The 20,426-nt window shown below is 40.8% G+C and overlaps 1 protein-coding gene across 1 annotated transcript; it reads left to right on the plus strand.

Annotated features, from left to right (window-relative positions):
• Positions 1-3,592: 3,592 nt before the first annotated feature.
• Positions 3,593-19,630, plus strand: NOXRED1 (NADP dependent oxidoreductase domain containing 1). The gene is made up of 6 exons (XM_065872813.1): positions 3,593-3,747; positions 5,464-5,660; positions 9,608-9,788; positions 10,345-10,496; positions 11,130-11,352; positions 19,453-19,630. The coding sequence occupies exons 1-6, from the start codon at positions 3,593-3,595 to the stop codon at positions 19,628-19,630; spliced, it is 1,086 nt and encodes a 361-aa protein (XP_065728885.1).
• Positions 19,631-20,426: the final 796 nt, after the last annotated feature.

The raw sequence follows: 20,426 nt of genomic DNA on the forward strand, positions 1-20,426 counted from the left end.
GCTCCTTCTCTTTCCCTCCCAGTTATTTTGTACAGAACAGTGGAGCATCTGCCCCGTCTCTTGGGACCACTACAAATCTGCCTCGGTGACAGCACTCAGCAGCCTGTCAGCACTTCAGGTTGTGGAGTAACAGTGCTTACGGCAGAGCAGGGCCGCGTGGTTAACAGAGGGAGCACTGCCCCCTGGCTGAAGACCGGGCCTCTCGTCCCAGCTCTACCACTGACAAGCTGTGTGGTGCTGGGCGAGTCCCCTTCTCTCTGGACTCATTATCTTAATCTGTGAGGGGAGGGCACGATTCTCTCAGAGCTTGTAGGATTCTGTGCTTTCGTGGCTGTGTGGAGTGGGTGAAGTGGTAGGGGGAAGAGAAGACGCCCGTACAGAGGCACACAGCAGGCTTTAAGGCAATGTGGTTCTCATCTGGAGGCAATTTTGCCCCCCAAGAGACGTGTCAATATCTGGACACGTGCTTTTTTTTAAAGAATTTATTATCTATTTATCTATTTATCTATCTATTTATTTATTTATTGGCTGTGTTGGGTCTGTTGCTATGCACGGGCTTTCTCTAGTTGCGGCGAGCAGGGGTTACTATTTGTTGCAGAGCATGGGCTCTAGGTGCACGGGCTTCAGTAGTTGTGGCTCGTGGGCTCTAGAGCGCAGGCTCAGTAGTCATGGTGCACGGGCTTAGGTGCTCCGCAGCATGTGGGATCTTCCCGGACCAGGACTCGAACCCGTGTCCCCTGCATTGGCAGGCGGATTCTTAACCACTGAGCCACCAGGGAAGCCCTGGAGACACTTTTTGTGCAACAGCTGGATGGAGCTCCTGGCATCTAGTGGATAGAGGCCAGGGATGCTATTAAGGATCCTACAATGCACAGGCAGCTCCCTGCACCAAAGAATTATCCGGCCCCAAATGTCAGTAGTGCCAGTGTGGAGAAAGCCTGCTCTAAGGGGATCAGATTCCATCTTTTGCTCCTGTACTTTGTAACGGCCTTTGCAATTCCAGGTAACCTCATATTTGGTTCCTTTCCGAATCAACCCTCTTGCTATTGAAGAAACAGGAGTTTAATTCGCTGAATTGTGCTGAAGTTATTGACTGATCTTCAAATAAACAGTGGTGACCTAACTAGTGTATGAGGGTTCATTTAGAGAAGCAGAGCCACTAGGATTATATAGTCTGCCAGTCTGTCCACCTGTCTAATCTACATGTGGGATTCATTACAGGGCTTTGACCTTGCTCAAGTGTGGCAGCCGGTACAGTCTCTGGAAGGTTATCTTCATGTCTGGTGGTAGAGCTAGAAATCCATAGGGCAGGCAGTGGGGAAGGGAAGATGGATAAAAAGTGAGGGGAGGGGGAGCAAGGATGAGCTGGAGCCCATGAGGATGGACTGGAACCCCTGCCAGTTCTCACCGCCCCCAACCTGAGGAAGGGGAAGCTCACTGGTGGCCTTTGTCACACAGCTGAACACACCCCTGGCCCAGGAGTTGAGAAGCTACAGGAGGATCCCAGGGAAGGTATAGCAGTTGCGGGCCCAACCGCTGCCCCACAGCAACAGCGCCGCCCGCAGACAGTGAAAGTGCCTGCCCAGCCTTGCAAGTACAAACGGCTGCTGCACTTCCACCTCCAGATCCGCAGGAAACCTCTCCTGTGGTGGCACACCCTAACTGGAAACAGACAGGGAAGGGAATGCTGGAAAATGTAGTTCAGCCTAGCCAACTCGATGTGTTACAACGCCACAAGCAGCAGATCCCCATTTTTGAGAATGCGTAAGTAAAGGATGGGTCTAGAATCCACGCTTATACAAGTTAACGTGTGCTGTGTTGTCATGCTGAGTTGGAAGGTTTTGAGCGTCTCTTTCCTTCGGATCAGGAAACATCGCTTGCAACATTCAGATGGCCTACCTACTGTTACGGTCTAAGGAAGGGTTTCTTAGGCTTGAAAACTTGTCTGCTCTTCACTTCAAGTGCTGGAGACTTTGCTTTTAAAGCGATTGACCTAACAGCCCTCCTACAAAAGGGATTAGAGAAGCCAGATACTAAAGGTCACGTTTTGTATGATTCCATTTATGTGAAATAGCCAGAAAAGGTAATTCCACAGAGATAAAAACAGATATGTGGTTGCCAGGGGCTGAGTGGGAGGGTGGGGAGGAAATGGGGAGTAACTGCTTATTGGGTATAGCATTTCCTTTGGTGGGAGTTGAAAATGTTTTGGAACTAGAGGTAGTGGGTGAGCAACACTGAATATACTGAACTGTTCACTTTTTAATGGCTGTTTTGTGAATTTCACCTCTAAAAATTTTTTTTAATTTAAAAAGGTTAGAGAGGAGCAGTTTTGAATTCTGATCTCAATTTTGCCATTGCTATAAAATAGATTAGAGTATTGAATATTATTTTTCCCAGCTTTATTGAGGTATAATTGACAAATAAATATTGTATATATTTAAGTGATAACAATATAATGATTTGATATACACTGTGAAATTAGTACCACAGTCAAGTTAATTAACATGTCCATCACCTCACAGTTACCTTTTTTGTGTGGGTGGTGAGAACACTTAAGATCTACTCTTAGCAAATTTCAAGTAGACAATACAGTATTCTTACCTATAGTCACCATGATGTACATTAGATCCTCAGAATTTATTTTATCTATTTTGTTTATTGTTTTATTTATTATTATTTATTGATTGATTTCTTGAACACAAAAAGAAGGGGTTTGAAAAATAACTCTGAGTAGTGCTAAGATCTGTATGATATTGCAGTCTGCCAAAAAAAAAAAAAAAACTAGAAGTCTAGAAACTTCTGTTGGGAAAAGGGGGATCCCATACTGCCCCGGTGTAGTAGTACTCCAAGAAGTAGTGAAGGAATTCTTGCCCTCATGTTGCAGGTCTGGAAAACCTCTAAGTGGGGCTGGCCCCTTTAAGGCTCCAAGACTGAAGTAATCTGGTAGCTAAGGAGTCATAATGACAACCTTCTTGGGTAATTCTCCCTGAAAATGTAGTTCTTACCCTCCAGTACCAGAACCACTGAGGAGCAGAGCCATCTTCTCCTCTGTTTGGTTGGTGAGAGATGTATGTGGATGGGCTTATACCTCTCTGGCTTCATTTTCTAAAATCTAGATGTCCCCGCCCTAGATAAAGGACCGTGATATTTAGTTTGGGTTCTTTTCTACCCTGTGGGGAACACAGAGTTTATTGAAAGGGGAGAATTTCTGTGAAATGTGGTCTAAGTGTTCAGTCCTATGTCTAAAACCTAGGAGAGAATGGAAGGGAGAAGTGTGCCTGTGAAACCCATTGTTAATGTAAATGCATCTGCTGAAAACTGTGCCTGGAGCCTATATGGATTTTGTCCAGGTTTTCCATGAATTCAGTATTCCTGACTCATGGGTAGTCAGTGCTTAGGAATTCTCCAGGACTCACACTCAGAGAAGTGGTTGAGAGCTGCCAGTTCATAACTGGGAGGAGAGGTGCTGAAGCCACCATCAGGAGACCCTGAGACTTGGGCACACACACCCTCCTGCGTAGATTCCTTCTTCTTCCCGGACAGGGAGCCGAGTTGATTGGTGTCTGTTGTTGCAGGAGATGCTGGTTTGGAGATGGACATGCTAGAGGACCTTGAGACACTGCAGTTTGAGTATGGGATTCAAGAGGAAGACCGCAGCTGGCTGTATTTGCTGGGCCGTTCTCATGGGCTGATGACCAAGGCCTGTGCCCATGCAGCCTTCTTCTGCAAGCTACTCCATAATTTGAGGTAACCTGGGTCTCCAAGGTCAGGCAGATGGAGAAGAATTTCACTGCAGAGAATCCAGATGACTTAAACTTTTTATATTGGAGAGTAACTTTGGCAGGGGGAGGGTCCTCCTACCTTTTCCAACCCACACTGGAGTACTGCTGGTCTGAAAGCACCAGGGAAATGCACACCAGGGTCCCTTGGCTGTGTTTATGCAATAAAGCATGGATTAGTGGTGATTTCCTTTCAGTGAGTAGACATTAAATAATCCATTCATTCATTCGTTCATCCATCCTATCATTCACTCCCTCATCAGGATGACCAGCTTGTCTGCCACAGCTACTAATCACTAGCCATTCCATGGCTACTGGCTGAAAATGGGTCAATTTTCCTTTTGGGGCTGAGCTAACAGTGGAATGCTTCCTCACAAGAAAGCTTCCTGGAAATCTGGGGGTCCTTATGGCCGGATGACTTGCCTGAAACCAGGAATACTGATTTTCAAAGAAGCTCTCAGTCCAGTCCTGGCTTCTGACGCTTAAATAGGAGGTGTGTGAGAGCCAAGTACCTAGGACTAGGCTCCTGGATTCTGTAACTCTAGGTCACTCCTGGAGCATTTGTCCCCACCCCCCAACCCCTCAGTCTGCTTCTCAGTTTACTTTTCTCTGAAATTAGATTAATTCCTAGATGGTGGGACCAGATCTGAATTAAACATGTTATAGATACAGCACATACCCGAGGAGGCAGACTACTCAAGAAGTTTGCTGACTGGCTGACTGGTAAGGATGCGTAGTAAACCTATTGGCTGACTCCAAGGTGAGTGATGAGAAACCAATATGGGAAACTTCCAGGAGGCATCTTCTATTTGGAAGGATCAGGCAGAGAGAGAAAATGCTCTCCTTTTAACCAAAAGAGAAGCCTTAAATAGAATGGGGCTTGTGATGCTTACATGGAAACTCCAGAGCTTTAAGACTCCAATTTTCACAGAAATACAGAACGAATATAAGATTGCCATATAACAACATAAAAAATGCCTTATGTATTCAGAGGTCAGACTTTGTTCATCTTGGGTCAAGTGAACCTCCAGAAAGAGTGGCCTCAGATCCTTGATCCTCAGTTTCTTAGGTCTGTTTTCCCTTATAAACCATTTACTTTTATAAATCATTACGTTTGGAAAAAAGCTAAGTTACATGGTTTCCTGGGTTTGTGCAGAACTGAAATAGCAAACTAGAAAGAGGAGGTGTATAGTAGGAGAGGGGTGCACTCATCCTGATGGAGATGGAAATTGACAGCCGTCTGCACGGGAAGCAATGAAGGAACTGGCTCCCCATGTTCCAGGATAAGGTGTAATTGTAATTAGGTTGTTTACAGTGATGGTCCTGAGTCAAAGAAATGGGTAAGTAGTCAGACCTTGTGTTTAAGAAGGCAGGGAAATGCACGATACATATAACCCAAAAAATGTTCACTTAAGAATGTTTTAAACAGGTTCTGATCCTTTGAAAGGGGTATGCTTTACTTCCTGGAAAATTCACTCAGGAGGAACATTTCATTCCATCAGTGAAGCTGGATCAGTGGGACATAACTGGAATTCTTCTCTCTGAAGTACTTAAGGTGTCACAGCAGGCTGCATGTGAGGAAGTTAAACCAGAGAACATCAGAGGTTGACAGTCAAGAAGGACTGAGGGTCTGCGTTTACTTGGATGCGTGTCTGTGTTCATTCTCCAGGGAATCATTCTCCAGAAAATCATTACAGAAGAAGCAAACTTCTAGATGTCGCTTGGCTGGATTGCGTGAAGACACTCCTGATGACGACGCGTTAAAGGTGGGCATCATTGGAGGCGGCCACCTTGGGAAGCAGCTGGCTCATACACTGCTTCAGCTTGTCCCCATCCCAGCTGACAGCCTGAGGATCTCCACTCGGAGGCCAGAGGCCCTGGGTGAGGAGCCCTGCGCAGTAGAAGGGGGGCTTGGGTGTGCTCTTTAGGTGGTGACGAGGCCATTTTGAAAGGGTCCCTCAAAAGAGGAATCCTCGCATACAGCATGCCAAGTCCTCAGCTTGCTGGCCCTCAGAAAAGCCAGAAAGATGGTTTTTTAACTTGTTCCTTAAAGCAACTTTCTTCTCCACCTAAATATTTATATCCATATCTCCTCCCTGTGCCCTTGGTGGCGAGATATCTTTCTGGGTCTTTGATATAGAGAAGCTTTCCAAACAATTCAAATTTTCTAACTGGACCAGTTAGAGTCTGAGTGGTGTTTACCAGTTCCAAATATTTGGTCTTATTTTTTTAGAATAACATTTACTGAAAAATTTTTTTAAAGTTTTATAATGATTCCATTTATTAACTTATGGTGATAGAAATCAGAACAGTGGTTGCTTCTGGGGAGACTGAGAAGAGGCCCAAGGGAACTTTCTGGGGAGTTGGAAATATTCTGTATCTTGAGAGAGGTGTGAGTTACATAGGTGTATGCATTTGTCAAAGTTGATCAAACTATTTACTTCAGATCTGTGTGTCGCATTGTATGTAAATTATACTTCAAAATATTTTTAATGTAAAGTAATATATGAATGTTATAGAAAATTTAGAAAACTACTCTATAGGGAAGTAAATAATAACTACCTATAATTCTCCTAGCAGGGTTATCATTTCTTTCCCATTTTTTCCTCTCGTTATATCAGTAATTAACACTCTACGAAGCTTTTTGTATCCTGCTTTTTTCACTTCATGTATCATGAGCCTATTCCCATATTATTTGACAGTCTTCAGACTCATGAGTTTAAGGTTGTATAGTATTCCCAAGTATGACTGTATGATAATTTATGTAACTGTGTCTCATTTAGTAGGACTTCCTTGTACATAATTTAAAAAACAAAATTACTAGGTCAAAGTACAGGTACAGCTTTATTCAGATATACTTTGTATATGATAAACTGCACATTAAAAAGAAAATTTCTTGGCCAGGCTACAAGGCATGTGGGATCTTAGTTCCCCAACCAGGGATCAAACCCATGCCCCTTGCATTGAAGTGCGGAGTCTTAACCACTGGACCACTGCACATTTTAAAAATGGTAAAGAATCCGCCTTCCAAAGCAGGGGACGCGGGTTCAATCCCTGGTCAGGGAACTAAGATCCCACATGCTGCGGGGCAACTAAGCCCGTGTGCCACAACTGCTGAGCTCACGTGCCTCAATGAGAGAGCCTGCAAGCCGCAAAGTACAGAGCCCACATGCTCTGGAGTCCGCGTGCCTCAACTAGAGAGAGAAAATCCACGGCCACAACGAGAGAGAAACCCGAGCACCGCAATGAAGAGCCCACGAACGGCAATGAAAAAAAGATCCTACATGCCTCAACCAAGATCCTACATGCTGCAACTAAGACCCAACGCAGCCAAAAAAAAAAAAAGAAAATAAATATTTAAAAAAAACAAGTGTACAGGGACTTCGGTGGTGGTCCAGTGGGTAAGACTTAGCTCCCAGTGCAGGGGTGCCGGGTTCAATCCCTGGTCTGGGAACTAGATCCCACATGCATGCCACAATCAAGAAGTCCCCATGCTGCAACTAAGAAGCCTGCATGCCACAACTGAAAGATCCTGCGTGCCGCAACTAAGGACCCAGCGCAGCCTAAGTAAATAAATATTTTTAAAATAAATTAAAAAAATAAAAGTGTACAGTTTGATGTTTTGTGACACATGTATGCTCCTGTGAAACCATCAATGTAATCAAGGTAATGAATCTCTCTACCTCACTGCAGAACCCACTCAGGAAACCACTGAACTGATTTCTTTTTTTTTTAATTGTTTATTTATTTTATTTTTAGCTGTGTTGTGTCTTCGTTGCCGCACGTGGGCTTTCCCTAGTTGCAGAGAGCGGGGACTACTCTTCATTGTGGTGCGCGGGCTTCTCATTGCATTGGCTTCTCTTGTGGCGGAGCACAGGCTCTAGGCGCGCAGGCTTCAGTAGTTACGGCTTGCAGGCTCTAGAGTACAGGCTCAGTAGTTGTGGCTCATGGGCTTAGTTGCTCCGCGGCATGTGGGATCTTCCCAGACCAGGACTCAAACCCGTGTCCCCTGCACTGGCAGGTGGACTCCCAACCACTGCGCCACCAGGGAAATCCCCACTGATCTGATTTCTGTCACTACCGATTAGTTTGCATTTTGTAGAATTTTGTATAAATGGAGTCATACAGTTTGTACTTCTTCTTTGGTCTGAATTCTTTTTATAATTAATTTTTTTATTGAAGTATAGTTGATTTACAATGTTGTGCTGGTTTCAGATGTACAGCAAAGTGATTCAGTTATATGTATATATATAATATATTATACAGAATATATTCTATATACATATATTCCTTTTTAGATTCTTTTCCCATATAGGTTATTACAAAATATTGAGTATAGTTCCCTGTGCTATACAGTAGGTCCTTATTGTTTATTTTATATATAGTAGTGTGTATCTATTACTCCCAAATTCCTAATTTATCCCTCCCTGCAATGGTCTGAATTCTTTCACTCTGCATAATTATTTTGAGATACATCCATGTTGTTGCATGTATTGATCTTTTTATTTCTGAGTAGTGTTTTATTGCATGGATACTCCATAGTTCATCTATTCCTCTGTTGATGGACATTCAGGTTGTTTCCAGTTTGGGAATATAGCTATTATGAACATTTGTGTACAAATATTGGTGTGGAGAAATGCTTTAATTTTTCTTGAGTAAACACTTGGGAATGGGGTGGCTGGGTCATATGGTAGGTATATTTAATTTTTAAAGAAACTTCTGATATATTTTTTCAAACTGACCTACAAGGGATGTTGTTCAGGTATAAACTTTCATCAACAGTGTGTAAGAATACCCATTTTACTACACGCTTGTCAATTCTGGGAATCTTATTTTTAAAATCACCATTGTAATATGCCTTTACAATTTTTCTTATTTTAATGTCTTTCACTGATCACTAGAAGAATTAAAATATTTTATAGGCTTATTGCTATTTCATTATTTTTGAGTTCTTTTTTGTTCAATTTTTCTGTTGGATGCCTGTATGATTTTTCTTATTGATTTGTAAATGTTCCTTCTTTATTAAGGAAACTAGAAAAATCTTAACCTCTCAAGGCAGATTTCTTAAATCTCATCAATAGGACCAGTATATATGACATTTCAATAAAATGCATATATTCTTCTGGGAAGCAATATGTTTATTAATAATAAAACTACAGTTATAGAATATCACTGTATGTTGTATTAAGGAAGCAAGAATTCAAAATGCTCAGCATCAGCTTCTGTGCACTTTTGAGAACCACATATGGAAGAAAAGTGGATATGCATGTTTTCTAAAGTTCTTCTTTGTCCTGTGTATCTTCCTACCTGGAAGTACCTGAGTACCCAGATAACCTCAGCATCAACTTTATCACATACTTGTGGTGGTTAAGAGAAGAACTGACCTCTGCAATGTCTAACATCCTGTTCTCTGATAACACTTAAAACATACTACCGTATGTGAGTTCACATTTTTACTTTTGAGGATCCAGATCACAATAAGTACAATTAAATGATTAACTACCAAGAAGTGTTTTTAGCCACTACATGAGTTATCACATTTCTTTCTACATTTATAAATATCTTATTGACATTAAATTGTCAATAAGATAAAACATAAGGTAAGGATGAATTATCTTACGATCTCGAGCACTGCTGCAGTGGCACCTGCTGCCATAGTCATGGGATCAGGGCTTCGCTGCGTGGCTCTTAGAAGGGATGAGGGAATCTCTTCTGATTAATGTGGTGACAAGACTTGAGATAAAATAATTGTCATCCTCTCCCCACAGTTGATGGAGTTCAAAGTTCTTTGTACTGTGATCTTTCTGACTTCCTTTATTCCCTCCCAGATGAATTCAAGAAACTGGGAATCCAGTGCTTTTACCATAACTCTTCTCTGGTGGAGTGGGCCAACGTGATATTCCTCTGCTGCCTGCCATCTCAGCTGTCTAATATCTGTGTAGAAATTCAAACCAGCCTTGGAAAAGCCTGCACTGTGTACAGCTTTGTGGCTGCTGTCCCACTACCCAGGTATCTTGTTAGGGTGAGCACAGGATTGGCAGAACTGCCCTGTCTGCCCATCTCCACCCTGGCCCCTACCTCTTGGAGTTGGTCATTCCCAGTCATAAGGTGGAAGCAGCTTCATTGGCAGAAGGACCAGCCAGCCTTTGAAACTGTGTCTTCCCCGCTTTTCCAGCACTTGTGGGTGGGACCTTTTCTTTGATGTGCAAATGTTTAGAACTGCAGTAGAGCATTACTTCCAGCTACTTGAAGCTGAGGAGCGTTCCCCTTGTACGCCACTCAACAGCATGAAAATTGATCCGGAGCATGTGTCAGAGACTATTTTTGTACCTCGAGTGTCTAGCTCAGTGCCTGGCTTGTGGTGACATTGAATAAGTGTTGAGTGGATGGGTGAACAATCCATCTAAGAGGTAGTGCCCCAGTGCCAACCCACACCTGCGTTTGCCTGTGAGCAGTGCTGTGCAGGGCACTACATTGTTGGGGCTGGATGTAAACTCAGTGGGTCACGTGGTGCTTTATTCCAGTCCGGGCCCTGCACTTCCTGCGTTGGTGGCTTTACTTTCAGGTTGAAACTCCTACTGAACCACACCAATGTCTTGCGGCCTCAGTATCAGTGTGTTGAAGATCTTGCCAGCATCTGGGGGGCCAATAAGGAAATCACAGCTGCTCTCCAAGACCCTGTGATTCTTCAGGCTACCTGTCCCTACAGTCCTGCTGGTAATGGCTCACGATATTTTTGGTACTTTTGTAAAAATTACCTTCCTCTTGGCCTACTGCTATCTTATTAAAGCCCTGAGTGTGTGTGTGTGTGTACATGCGTGTATGCATGTGTGCTGAGGGTGTATGTGTGTGTATAAGTACAAGCTAGATACATTCTCAGCTATTTAGGTTTTACATGGGAACAGCTTTGGTGGCAAAAAGTAGCCTTTTTAGGGAAAGCTAAGAAGTGTGATTAATTGGACCCTTTAAGGATGAATTGGAAACAACCAGAGGAGAGAGCCTATTTAAACCAGAGGATGCAGTGTCTGGAACTAAATGGCTTTTCCTTACTGTAACCTTGCAGTTTGCCTTATTGGCAAGGACCATTCTAGAGATTTCTAGAGATGCATTTGTCATCAGCAATGCCTACATTAACATATCTGTCTTCCTCTGGTAGGGTCAACATGCAATGTGCTATAAAGGGCACACACAGGGTTCTTGGCCTGGAAAGGAAGAGCGCTTATCTTGAGGTTCATATAACCAAACTGTCTTGGACAGAAGGTGACTGTTCACCGTCTGGGGTTTGTCCTAGGTTCCCTGCAAACCTTTTTGGTGGTGCTAACTGGCATTTCCTTTCTCATTGATGTTTAGGGGGAATAATCCTCAATATCAAGTGGTTGGAGGGAGTGTTCTATGCAGCCATAAATGTCTGCACAGAAAAGGACATGCCCCACTCACAAGTGCTGCACCTTCTGAATGAACTGTTCCTCTCCAAGCGCTTTGAAGCCTGTGAGAAAGATAGAGTGTCTTTCCAAAAATTTCAAGCACAAGATTTTGTCAGCAAAGCCTATGCCAAGAACCTGTCTCGGAAAAGGTAAAGTATTAGATGAGTGGCCGTTCTAACTTCTCCCACACTGTTTTCTTAGAAGATGCTTTTTATCTTTTTCCTTTCATGTTATCTTTAGAAATGTATAAAATGAACACATTCTTATCAAAAAAATTCAACTAGTGGAAACGTGAGAGCCCTCCTTTGCCCCCCAAATCCCTTTTCACAGACTTTACCTCTGATGGTTTTTGTATTTTTGTCTTTCTACCTATGCATTTACAAACATATATTTATATTGTCATTATAATATATATGCATATCTGTATCTATATATACATTTTAGAAACATGGGGATTATACTTACTACATCATAGGTACCATTCTATGTTAGTACAGTCATATCTATTTCACTTATGAGCACTGTGCAGACATCCATTGGATACATTTCTTTAGCTACATTTATTCATCCTGTTTCCTCTTGATGGCAATGTAGTTCCTCTGCCCCACATTTTGCACAGAGGGCTGCTTTGAACATTTCATCCTTAAACTGTGCACACTTGTACCAGTAAAATTTCTGGGTCAGAGGTTATATGTAGTTTGTGTTTGATAGGTATTCCTAAATTGCTTATCAAAACAGTGACACTTATATGTCTACCAACAGTGTATGAGAGTGCCGTTTCACTACAGCTTGATAACTATTAGATCATTCTTTTTCATCTTTAATAATCTAATAGAGACAAATGGTTGCCCTTGTTACCAGTGACTTCCATGTCACTAAATTCACTGGACACTTTTAAATCCTTTTCTTCCTTGGCTATTGAACATGCCTTCCTTCTTGAAACAATCTTTTCTCTTAGCTTTCATGATACCCTCACATTCTCTTCATTTTCCTCCTGCCCCTGCGATTCCTCCTTTGCCAGCTCCTCTTATGCCCTATCCTTAAATCTGGGAGTTTTCAGGGCTCTGTCCTAGGCCTTCCTTTCTTTTCATGCTACACTTTTTTCCTGGGTGATCTTTTCCACTTCGGGGACTTAGGTTGCCATTACATGCTCCTTTGCGGAGTTGTTCAGGCCAGAACCTGGAAGTAATCCTTGATTTCACCCCCCTCTTATCTTTTGTGTTCTAATTAATCACCAATGACCTGTGGTACACTTTCAGTTTGAGAATTTTCCTTCCCCCTTATCCTGGGATTCTCTTTGCCTCTCTCTTATGCTGGATCTCTTTTTCCTGGACCCCTCTTCCTCTGGATTCATTTCCTTCTTCATTATGGTGGAATCTGTCCTTCTCCAGTAACTTCCTTAGAAAAGCCTGCGTAGGAAGTAATTTTTAGGGACTGTGTCTGAAAATGTTTTTATTCTAACCTAATATTTTATTGAGAACATAGCCAGGTAGAGAATCTAGGTTAGAGCAGAAGCAAGAACTACAGTCCTTCAGCCTGTGGAAAGAAAACCACATTCACAGAAAGATAGACAAAATGAAAAGGCAGAGGACTTTGTACCAGATGAAGGAACAAGATAAAACCCCAGAAAAACAACTAAATGAAGTGGAGATAGGCAACCTTCCAGAAAAAGTATTCAGAATAATGATAGTGAAGATGATCCAGGACCTCGGAAAAAGAATGGAGTCAAAGATCGAGAAGATGCAAGAAATGTTTAACAAAGACCTAGAATAATTAAAGAACAACAAACAGAGATGAACAATACAATAACTGAAATGAAAACTACACTAGAAGGAATCAATAGCAGAATAACTGAGGTAGAAGAACGGATAAGTGACCTGGAAGACAGAATGGTGGAATTCACTGCCGCAGGACAGAATAAAGAAAAAAGAATGAAAAGAAATGAAGACAGCCTAATAGACCTCTGGGACAACATTAAACGCAACAACATTTGCATCATAGGGGTCCCAGAAGGAGAAGAGAGAGAGAAGGGACCCGAGAAAATCTTTGAAGAGATTATAGTCGAAAACTTCCCTAACATGGGAAAGGAAATAGCCACCCAAGTCCAGAAAGTGCAGAGAGTCCCAGGCAGGATAAACCCAAGGAGAAACATGCTGAGACACATAGTAATCAAATTGACAAAAATTAAACACAAAGAAAAAATTTTGAAAGCAACAAGGGAAAAATGACAAATAACATACAAGGGAACTCCTCCCATAAGGTTAACAGCTGATTTCTCAGTAGGAACTCTACAAGTCAGAAGGGAGTGGCACGATATATTTAAAGTGATGAAAGGGAAGAACCTACAACCAAAATTACTGTACCCAGCAAGGATCTCATTTAGATTCGAAGGAGAAATCAAAAGCTTTACTGACAAGCAAAAGCTAAGAGAATTCAGCACCACCAAACCAGCTCTACAACAAATGCTAAAGGAACTTCTCTAAGTGGGAAACACAAAGGAAGAAAAGGAACTACAAAAACAAACCCATAACAATTAAGAAAATGGTAATAGGAACATACATATCGATAATTACCTTAAACGTGAATGGATTAAATGCTCCAACCAAAAGACACAGGCTCGCTGAATGGATACAAAAACAAGACCCATATGTATGCTGTCTACAAGAGACCCACTTCAGACCTATGGACACATACAGACTGAAAGTGAGGGGATGGAAAAAAATATTCCATGCAAATGGAAATCAAAAGAAAGCTGGGGGCTTCCCTGGTGGTGCAGTGGTTGAGAGTCCGCCTGCCGATGCAGGGGACACGGGTTCATGCCCCAGTCTGGGAAGACCCCACATGCCGCGGAGCAGCTGGGCCTGTGAGCCATGGCCGCTGAGGCTGCGTGTCTGGAGCCTGTGCTCCACAACGGGAGAGGCCACAACAGTGAGAGGCCCGCGTACCGCAAAAAAAACAAGAAAAAGTAAGCTGGAGTAGCAATACTCATATCAGATAAAATAGACTTTAAAATAAAGAATGTTATAAGAGACAAGGAAGGACACTGCATAATGATCAAGGGATCAATCTGAGAAGAAGATATAACAATTATAAATATATATGCACCCAATATAGGAGCACCTCAATACATAAGGCAAATGCTAACAGCTATAAAAGAGGAAATCAACAGTAACACAATAATAGTGGGGGACTTTAACACCTCACTTACACCAATGGACAGATCATCCAAACAGAAAATTAATAAGGAAACACAAGCTTTAAGTGACACAATAGACCAGACAGATTTAATTGATATTTATAGGACATTCCATCCAAAAACAACAGATTACACTTTCTTCTCAAGTGCACATGGAACATTCTCCAGGGTTGATCACATCTTGGGTCACAAATCAAGCCTCAGTAAATTTAAGAAAACTGAAATCACATCAAGCATCTTTTCCCACCACAATGCTATGAGATTAGAAATCCATTACAGGGAAAAAAAAGTAAAAAACACGAACACATGGAGGCTAAACAATACATTACTAAATAACCAAGAGATCACTGAAGGAATCAAAGAGGAAATCAGAAAATACCTAGAGACACATTACAATGAAAACACGACGATCCAAAACCTATGGGATGCAGCAAAAGCAGTTCTAAGAGGGAAACTTATAGCAATACAAGCCTACGTCAAGAAACAAGAAAAATCTCAAACAATCTAACCTTACACCTAAAGGAACTAGAGAAAGAAGAAAAAACCCAAAGTTAGTAGAAGGAAAGAAATCATAAAGATCAGAGCAGAAATAAATGAAATAAAAACAAAGAAAACAATAGCAAGTATCAATAAAACAAAAAGCTGGTCTTTGAGAAGATAAAATTGATAAACCTTTAGCCAGACTCATCAAAAAAAGAGAGAGAGGACTCATAACAGTAAAATTAGAAATGAAAAAGAAGAAGTTACGACGGACACCACAGAAATACAAAGCAACAAGGATGTCCACTCTTGCCACTATTATTCAACATAGTTTTGGAAGTCCTAGCCATGGCAATCAGAAGCAAAAGAAATAAAAGGAATATAAATTGGAAAAGAAGTAAAACTGTCACTGTTTGCAGATGACATGATACTATACATAGGGAATCCTAAAGATGCCACCAGAAAACTACTAGAGCTAATCAATGAATTTGGTAAAGTTGCAGGATACAAAATAAATGCACAGAAATCTCTTGCATTCCTATACACAAACAACGAAAGATCAGAAAGAGTAATTAAGGAAACAATCCCATTCACCATTGCAACAAAAAGAATTAAAAAAAAAAGAATCTAGGGTAGAAACAATTTTCCCTCAGAATTTTTTTATTTTTTATTTTATTTTTAGCTGTGTTGGGTCTTCATTGCTGCACATGGGCTTTCTCTAGTTGCAGCGAGCTGGAGCTACTCTTTGTTGCAGTGTGCGGGCTTCTCATTGCAGTGGCTTATCTTGTTGTGGAGCACAGGCTCTAGGCACGGGCTTCAGTAGTTGTGGCACACAGGCTCAGGAATTGTGACTCACGGACTCTAGAGCGCAGGCTCAGTAGTTGCGGTGCACGGGCTTAGTTGCTCTGCGGCATGTGGGATCTTCCCGGACCAGGGCTCGAACCCGTGTCCCCTGCATTGGCAGGCGGACTCTTAACCACTGCACCACCAGGGAAGCCCATCCCTCAGAATTTTGAAGGCATTTCTCCATCATCTTTCAGCTTTTAAATTGCTGTTGAGAGGTACAGTGCCCTTCTAATTCTTCAATTCATGCTTGGTCTGAAATCTGTTCCTTTTCTCTCTGGAAGCTTATAGTATCTTTTGACTTCAGCATCCTGAAATTTTATTATGCGTCATGATGTGGGTCTATTTTAATGCACTGTGTTGGGCAGTTGGTGGGCCTCTCCCTTTTTCCCCTTAACTTAAAAAAATAAAGATTGTAAAAATATGTACACAGAAAAGTACCTATTCCATAAATTCATAAATATACAGTTTAATGAATTATTGTAAAGCAAATATCCATGTAATTGCCACCCATAAAAGAAACAGAACATTCAAAGGTCCTTCTCAATCTGCATGTCAAGTTCTCTAATTTTCTCCTATTATGTCTTTGATAATTTCCTCCCCTTCCCTCTGTTTTCTCTGTTCTCTCTTCTGAATATTTTATTAGCCAAATATTGGACCTCCTGGGCTGATCTTCTGATTTTCTTTAGCTCTCCTATTTTCATTATCTTTGCATGTTTGTTCTGCTTTCTTAGAGATTTCCTCAACTATCCTGTTTCTACTATTATATTTAGAACATATTTTCATTTTGCTATATTTTGACTTGCAAAGATTTTTTTAGTCTCCAAATATTCCTTTTTTATGTAGCATCCTGTTGTCATTTCCCTATGCAATACCATCTTTTATCCCTTTGAGAATGTAAATGATAGAGTTTTTTCTTCTCTGAGGAGTCTTTCCTTCAGGATTTTTTTGACCATTTATTTTGGTCTCTATCATTCATTTTAGAGCTTTCTTCAAGTATATGGAGAACCTTGATTGTCTGCTCATATTTTTTTTAATAAATTTATTTATTTATTTTGGTTGTGTTGGGCCTTCTTTGGTGCACATGGGCTTTCTCTAGTTGTGGCGAGTGGGGGCTACTCTCTGTTGCAGTGCAGGGCTTCTCATTGCGATGGCTTCTCTTGTTGTGGAGCACAGGCTCTAAGCGCGTGGGTTTAGTAGTTGTGGCTCACGGGCTTTAGAGCACAGGCTCAGTAGTTGTGGTGCATGGGCTTAGTTGCTCTGTGGCATGTGGGATCTCCCCAGATAAGGACTTGAACCCATGTCCCCTGCACTGGCAGGCAGATTCTTAACCACTGTGCCACCAGGGAAGTCCTGTCTGCTCATATTTAAGATCCTGGTTACTAAAAAGATGCTTGGAAACTCTGTGTTTGCTACTGTGGTCTTTACTACAGAGTGGTTTGATCAGCTTTTTCCTTGGGAAACCCTGAATATTGGTATCTTCAAGTCTTTGGGACCCAACTTGGGGAAAGAAAGCTGCACGTGTGTAGGGAGAGGGGTGGTCTTATCATTCAGAATATATTTTTTCACTTTATTTCTCCCCTTTTCAGCATATCCTCGCCACTCAAACTGCCTGATAACCATGCCATCATCTGGGAGTTTGTTTAGAAATGCAGATTATGGGTCCCCACCCCAGATGTATGGAATCAGAATCTGCCTTTTTACAAGCTCCCAAGTGATATGCCCATTAAAGTTGGAAAAGTGCTGCTATATGGTCTTTTACATCAGATGACCTGTTAGAATGGGAGGCGTGGCATATTAATATTTCTACTATGATTGTAGTTTCTCAAATTCTCTTTATATTTATAATCTTTGTTTTATAAAGTTTGAAGCCATATCATCTGATGAACAGAAGTTTGTACTTTTTACATCTTCTTGGTAGATTATACTTTTTAATTCTATCCCCCCTTTAAAAAAAACTTTTTAGATAATCTTGATTCACATGCAGTTATTAAGAAACAATACAAAGAAATCCCATGTACCCATTTATCCAGTTTCCCCCAATGGAACAAACCATAGTACAATGGCTATACACAGATATTGTAAAACTATAGTACAATACCACGACCAGGATATTGACACTGATACAGTCAAGATACAGAACAATTCTATAACTAGGGATCCTTCATCTTGATCCTTCCTCCCCAACTTGGCAACCATTGAGCTGTTCTCCATTTCTATGATTTTGTCACTTCAAGAATATCATATAAAAGGAATCATATATTATGCAACCTTTGGGGATTGGCCTTTTTCATTTAGCATAATTCTCTGGAGATTCATCCAAGTTGCTGTGTGTATCAATAATTTATTCCTTTTTTATTGCTGAGTAGTTTTCATGGCAGTTATGTTTTCATGGCATGTATGTACCATAGTTTGTTTAATCATTCACCTGTTGAAGGACATCTAGGATGTTTCCAGTGTTTGGCTATTGTGAATAAGGATGCTTTCAACATTCATGTACAGGTTTTTGTGTAAACATAAGTTTTAATTTCTCTGGGACAAATGCTCAGGGGTGCAATGACTGGTTGCATGTTTATTTTTTTAAGACACTGCCAAACTGTATTTCAAAGTTGTTATATCCTTTTACATCATTAGCAATGTATGATTCAGTTTCTCTGCATCCTCGCCAGCATTTGATGTTGCCACTAATTTTTGTTTTACCATTACATCTATAGATCAATTTGTGGAGAGTTGACATCTTTATAATGTTAAATTTTCCCATCCATGTACACAGTATATCTCTCCATTTATATCTTCCTTATTTCATCAGCATTTCATAGTTTTCAATATACGAGTCCTGTACATGTTTTGTTAGATTTACATCTAAGTATTCTATTTTTTGTGTGTGAAAGGAACTGCATTTTTAGGGTTTTTTTGCCCAAGAGTTCATTGCTAATATATATAAATAAAATTTATGTTTATTTTATATCCTATGACCTTGCTGAATTCGTTTATTAGTTCTAGGAGATTTTTTCTTTTTTTTAGATTCCTTTGGATTTTCTACATGGACAATCATGTCATCTATATATAGCAAGTTTCAGTTCTCCCTTTCCAATCTGTGTGCCTTTTATTTCCTTTTCTTGCATTATTGCACTGGCTACAACTTCTAGTGGTATGTTGAATAAGTGTGGTGAGAGCAGATATCCTTGCTTTACTCCTGATTTTTTTAATACTATAAAACCCTATGTCTTAATGCTTTTTAAGTTGAATTCCACTACGGACTAATACTTAACATTGCCCCATTTTTATTTGCATGTTAACTCCTACTTCTTTCCCTATACAGTTGAAGAGGGTATCTTTTTTTTTTTTGAAGAGGATATTGTAAAAGAAATGAGGTCTCTTCCATTCCTAATGTCCATGATCCTCTTATGTATTTTCTTTCTAAATTCAAGGAAAATATACTGAAAAGGATGTTGATTTTATTGTCATAATCATTCTCTAATTATGAATTCCTCCCTAAATGCACTTAGAGAATTGTAAGTGTGAAAACTCATAAGTACAATTAAATCCACGTGTTGAATAGACCCAGATGAATTTTTAATTTAACTAAGAATTTTAATTAGTTTGATATAGAAAATGAAGAACCTTATTTCCAAGTGAAGGAGAACTTTCTTTAAAGGAAATGTTTAACAGCAAAATCAGATGTATTAAACAGACATAAAAAAGTAACACTATTTTTTCCTTACCCCAGGCCTTTCCCCTGGTTTGATCTGACTGCTGTGCAACTCAAGGAAACTCCCTTTAGCCAGTATCTCTCACACAGCACTACTTTTCAGGACAACCTTACCCACCTATACTGTGATTCATTTGGTATCACCCTAACCAAAGAACAAGAGCCAGAGGTTTCCACAGGTTTTTCATCCCAATAAGAGAAGAGACCTCAGGAATCAGGATGTTTTTCTCCCTCTACAGTGGTAATGCCCTGATTATCATAATTGACAGTGGAAGTCATGTGACTGTATGGTGTTTGCCATATGTTAGGCAGTAAGGAATTAGAAAATTGTACGGATGGCTCTTTAAAATCTAGAATAAAACAAAAGGTTCTTTACATCAGTATATTTGGGTGTGTCCGGCTTTTGGAAGCAACTGAATGAAACCACATAACCTGACACACTTAAGTAAGCTGCTTCCCCAGCAGCTAATTATCAATTCAGTTAATTCAAATTATCTCTTGTCTAAAAGCTAAATTCAAGAAGTTATATTGTCATTATTAAATGGTTACATACTTCTTCTGTAGCATTCTTTTCCTACAATATGTAGCTACAGTATGTAGTTACATTCTTTCCCTTTAGCAGTATGTAGCTGACAAATGATACACCTTGATTGTCCCACACTTTGAGTAGAAAAATAAAATGTGTGGTAAACAATCTTAATTGAATTATGACTCATTTTAGGCTTATTTCAGCTAAACATGACTGTTCTGGTACTATCTTATTTAAAGCTGTTCCCCTTTAAACTATTTTAAACCATAAAACCATTTTAGAAAATAGCTGGCATTACAACTACTGGAGACTGCGTGCCCTGGAGCCTGCGTGCCCTGGGCCCACATGCCGCAACTACTGAAGCCCGCGTGCCCTAGAGCCCGCGTGCCATAACTACTGAGCCCTTGTGCTGCAACTACTGAAGCCTGCATGCCTAGAGCCCATGCTCTGCAAGAAGAGAAGC

Source organism: Phocoena phocoena, chromosome 2 (assembly GCF_963924675.1).
Source record: "Phocoena phocoena chromosome 2, mPhoPho1.1, whole genome shotgun sequence".
Taxonomy (NCBI): Eukaryota; Metazoa; Chordata; class Mammalia; order Artiodactyla; family Phocoenidae; genus Phocoena; species Phocoena phocoena.

Bases quoted from the DNA above. Each gene is read 5' to 3' on its own strand.
- NOXRED1 (XM_065872813.1), top strand. From the start codon at position 3,593: ATGGACATGCTAGAGGACCTTGAGACACTGCAGTTTGAGTATGGGATT. The intron at 5,661-9,607 runs GTGAGGAGCCCT...ATTCCCTCCCAG, and splicing joins TCGGAGGCCAGAGGCCCTGG to ATGAATTCAAGAAACTGGGA. The intron at 9,789-10,344 runs GTATCTTGTTAG...CTTTACTTTCAG, and splicing joins GCTGCTGTCCCACTACCCAG to GTTGAAACTCCTACTGAACC.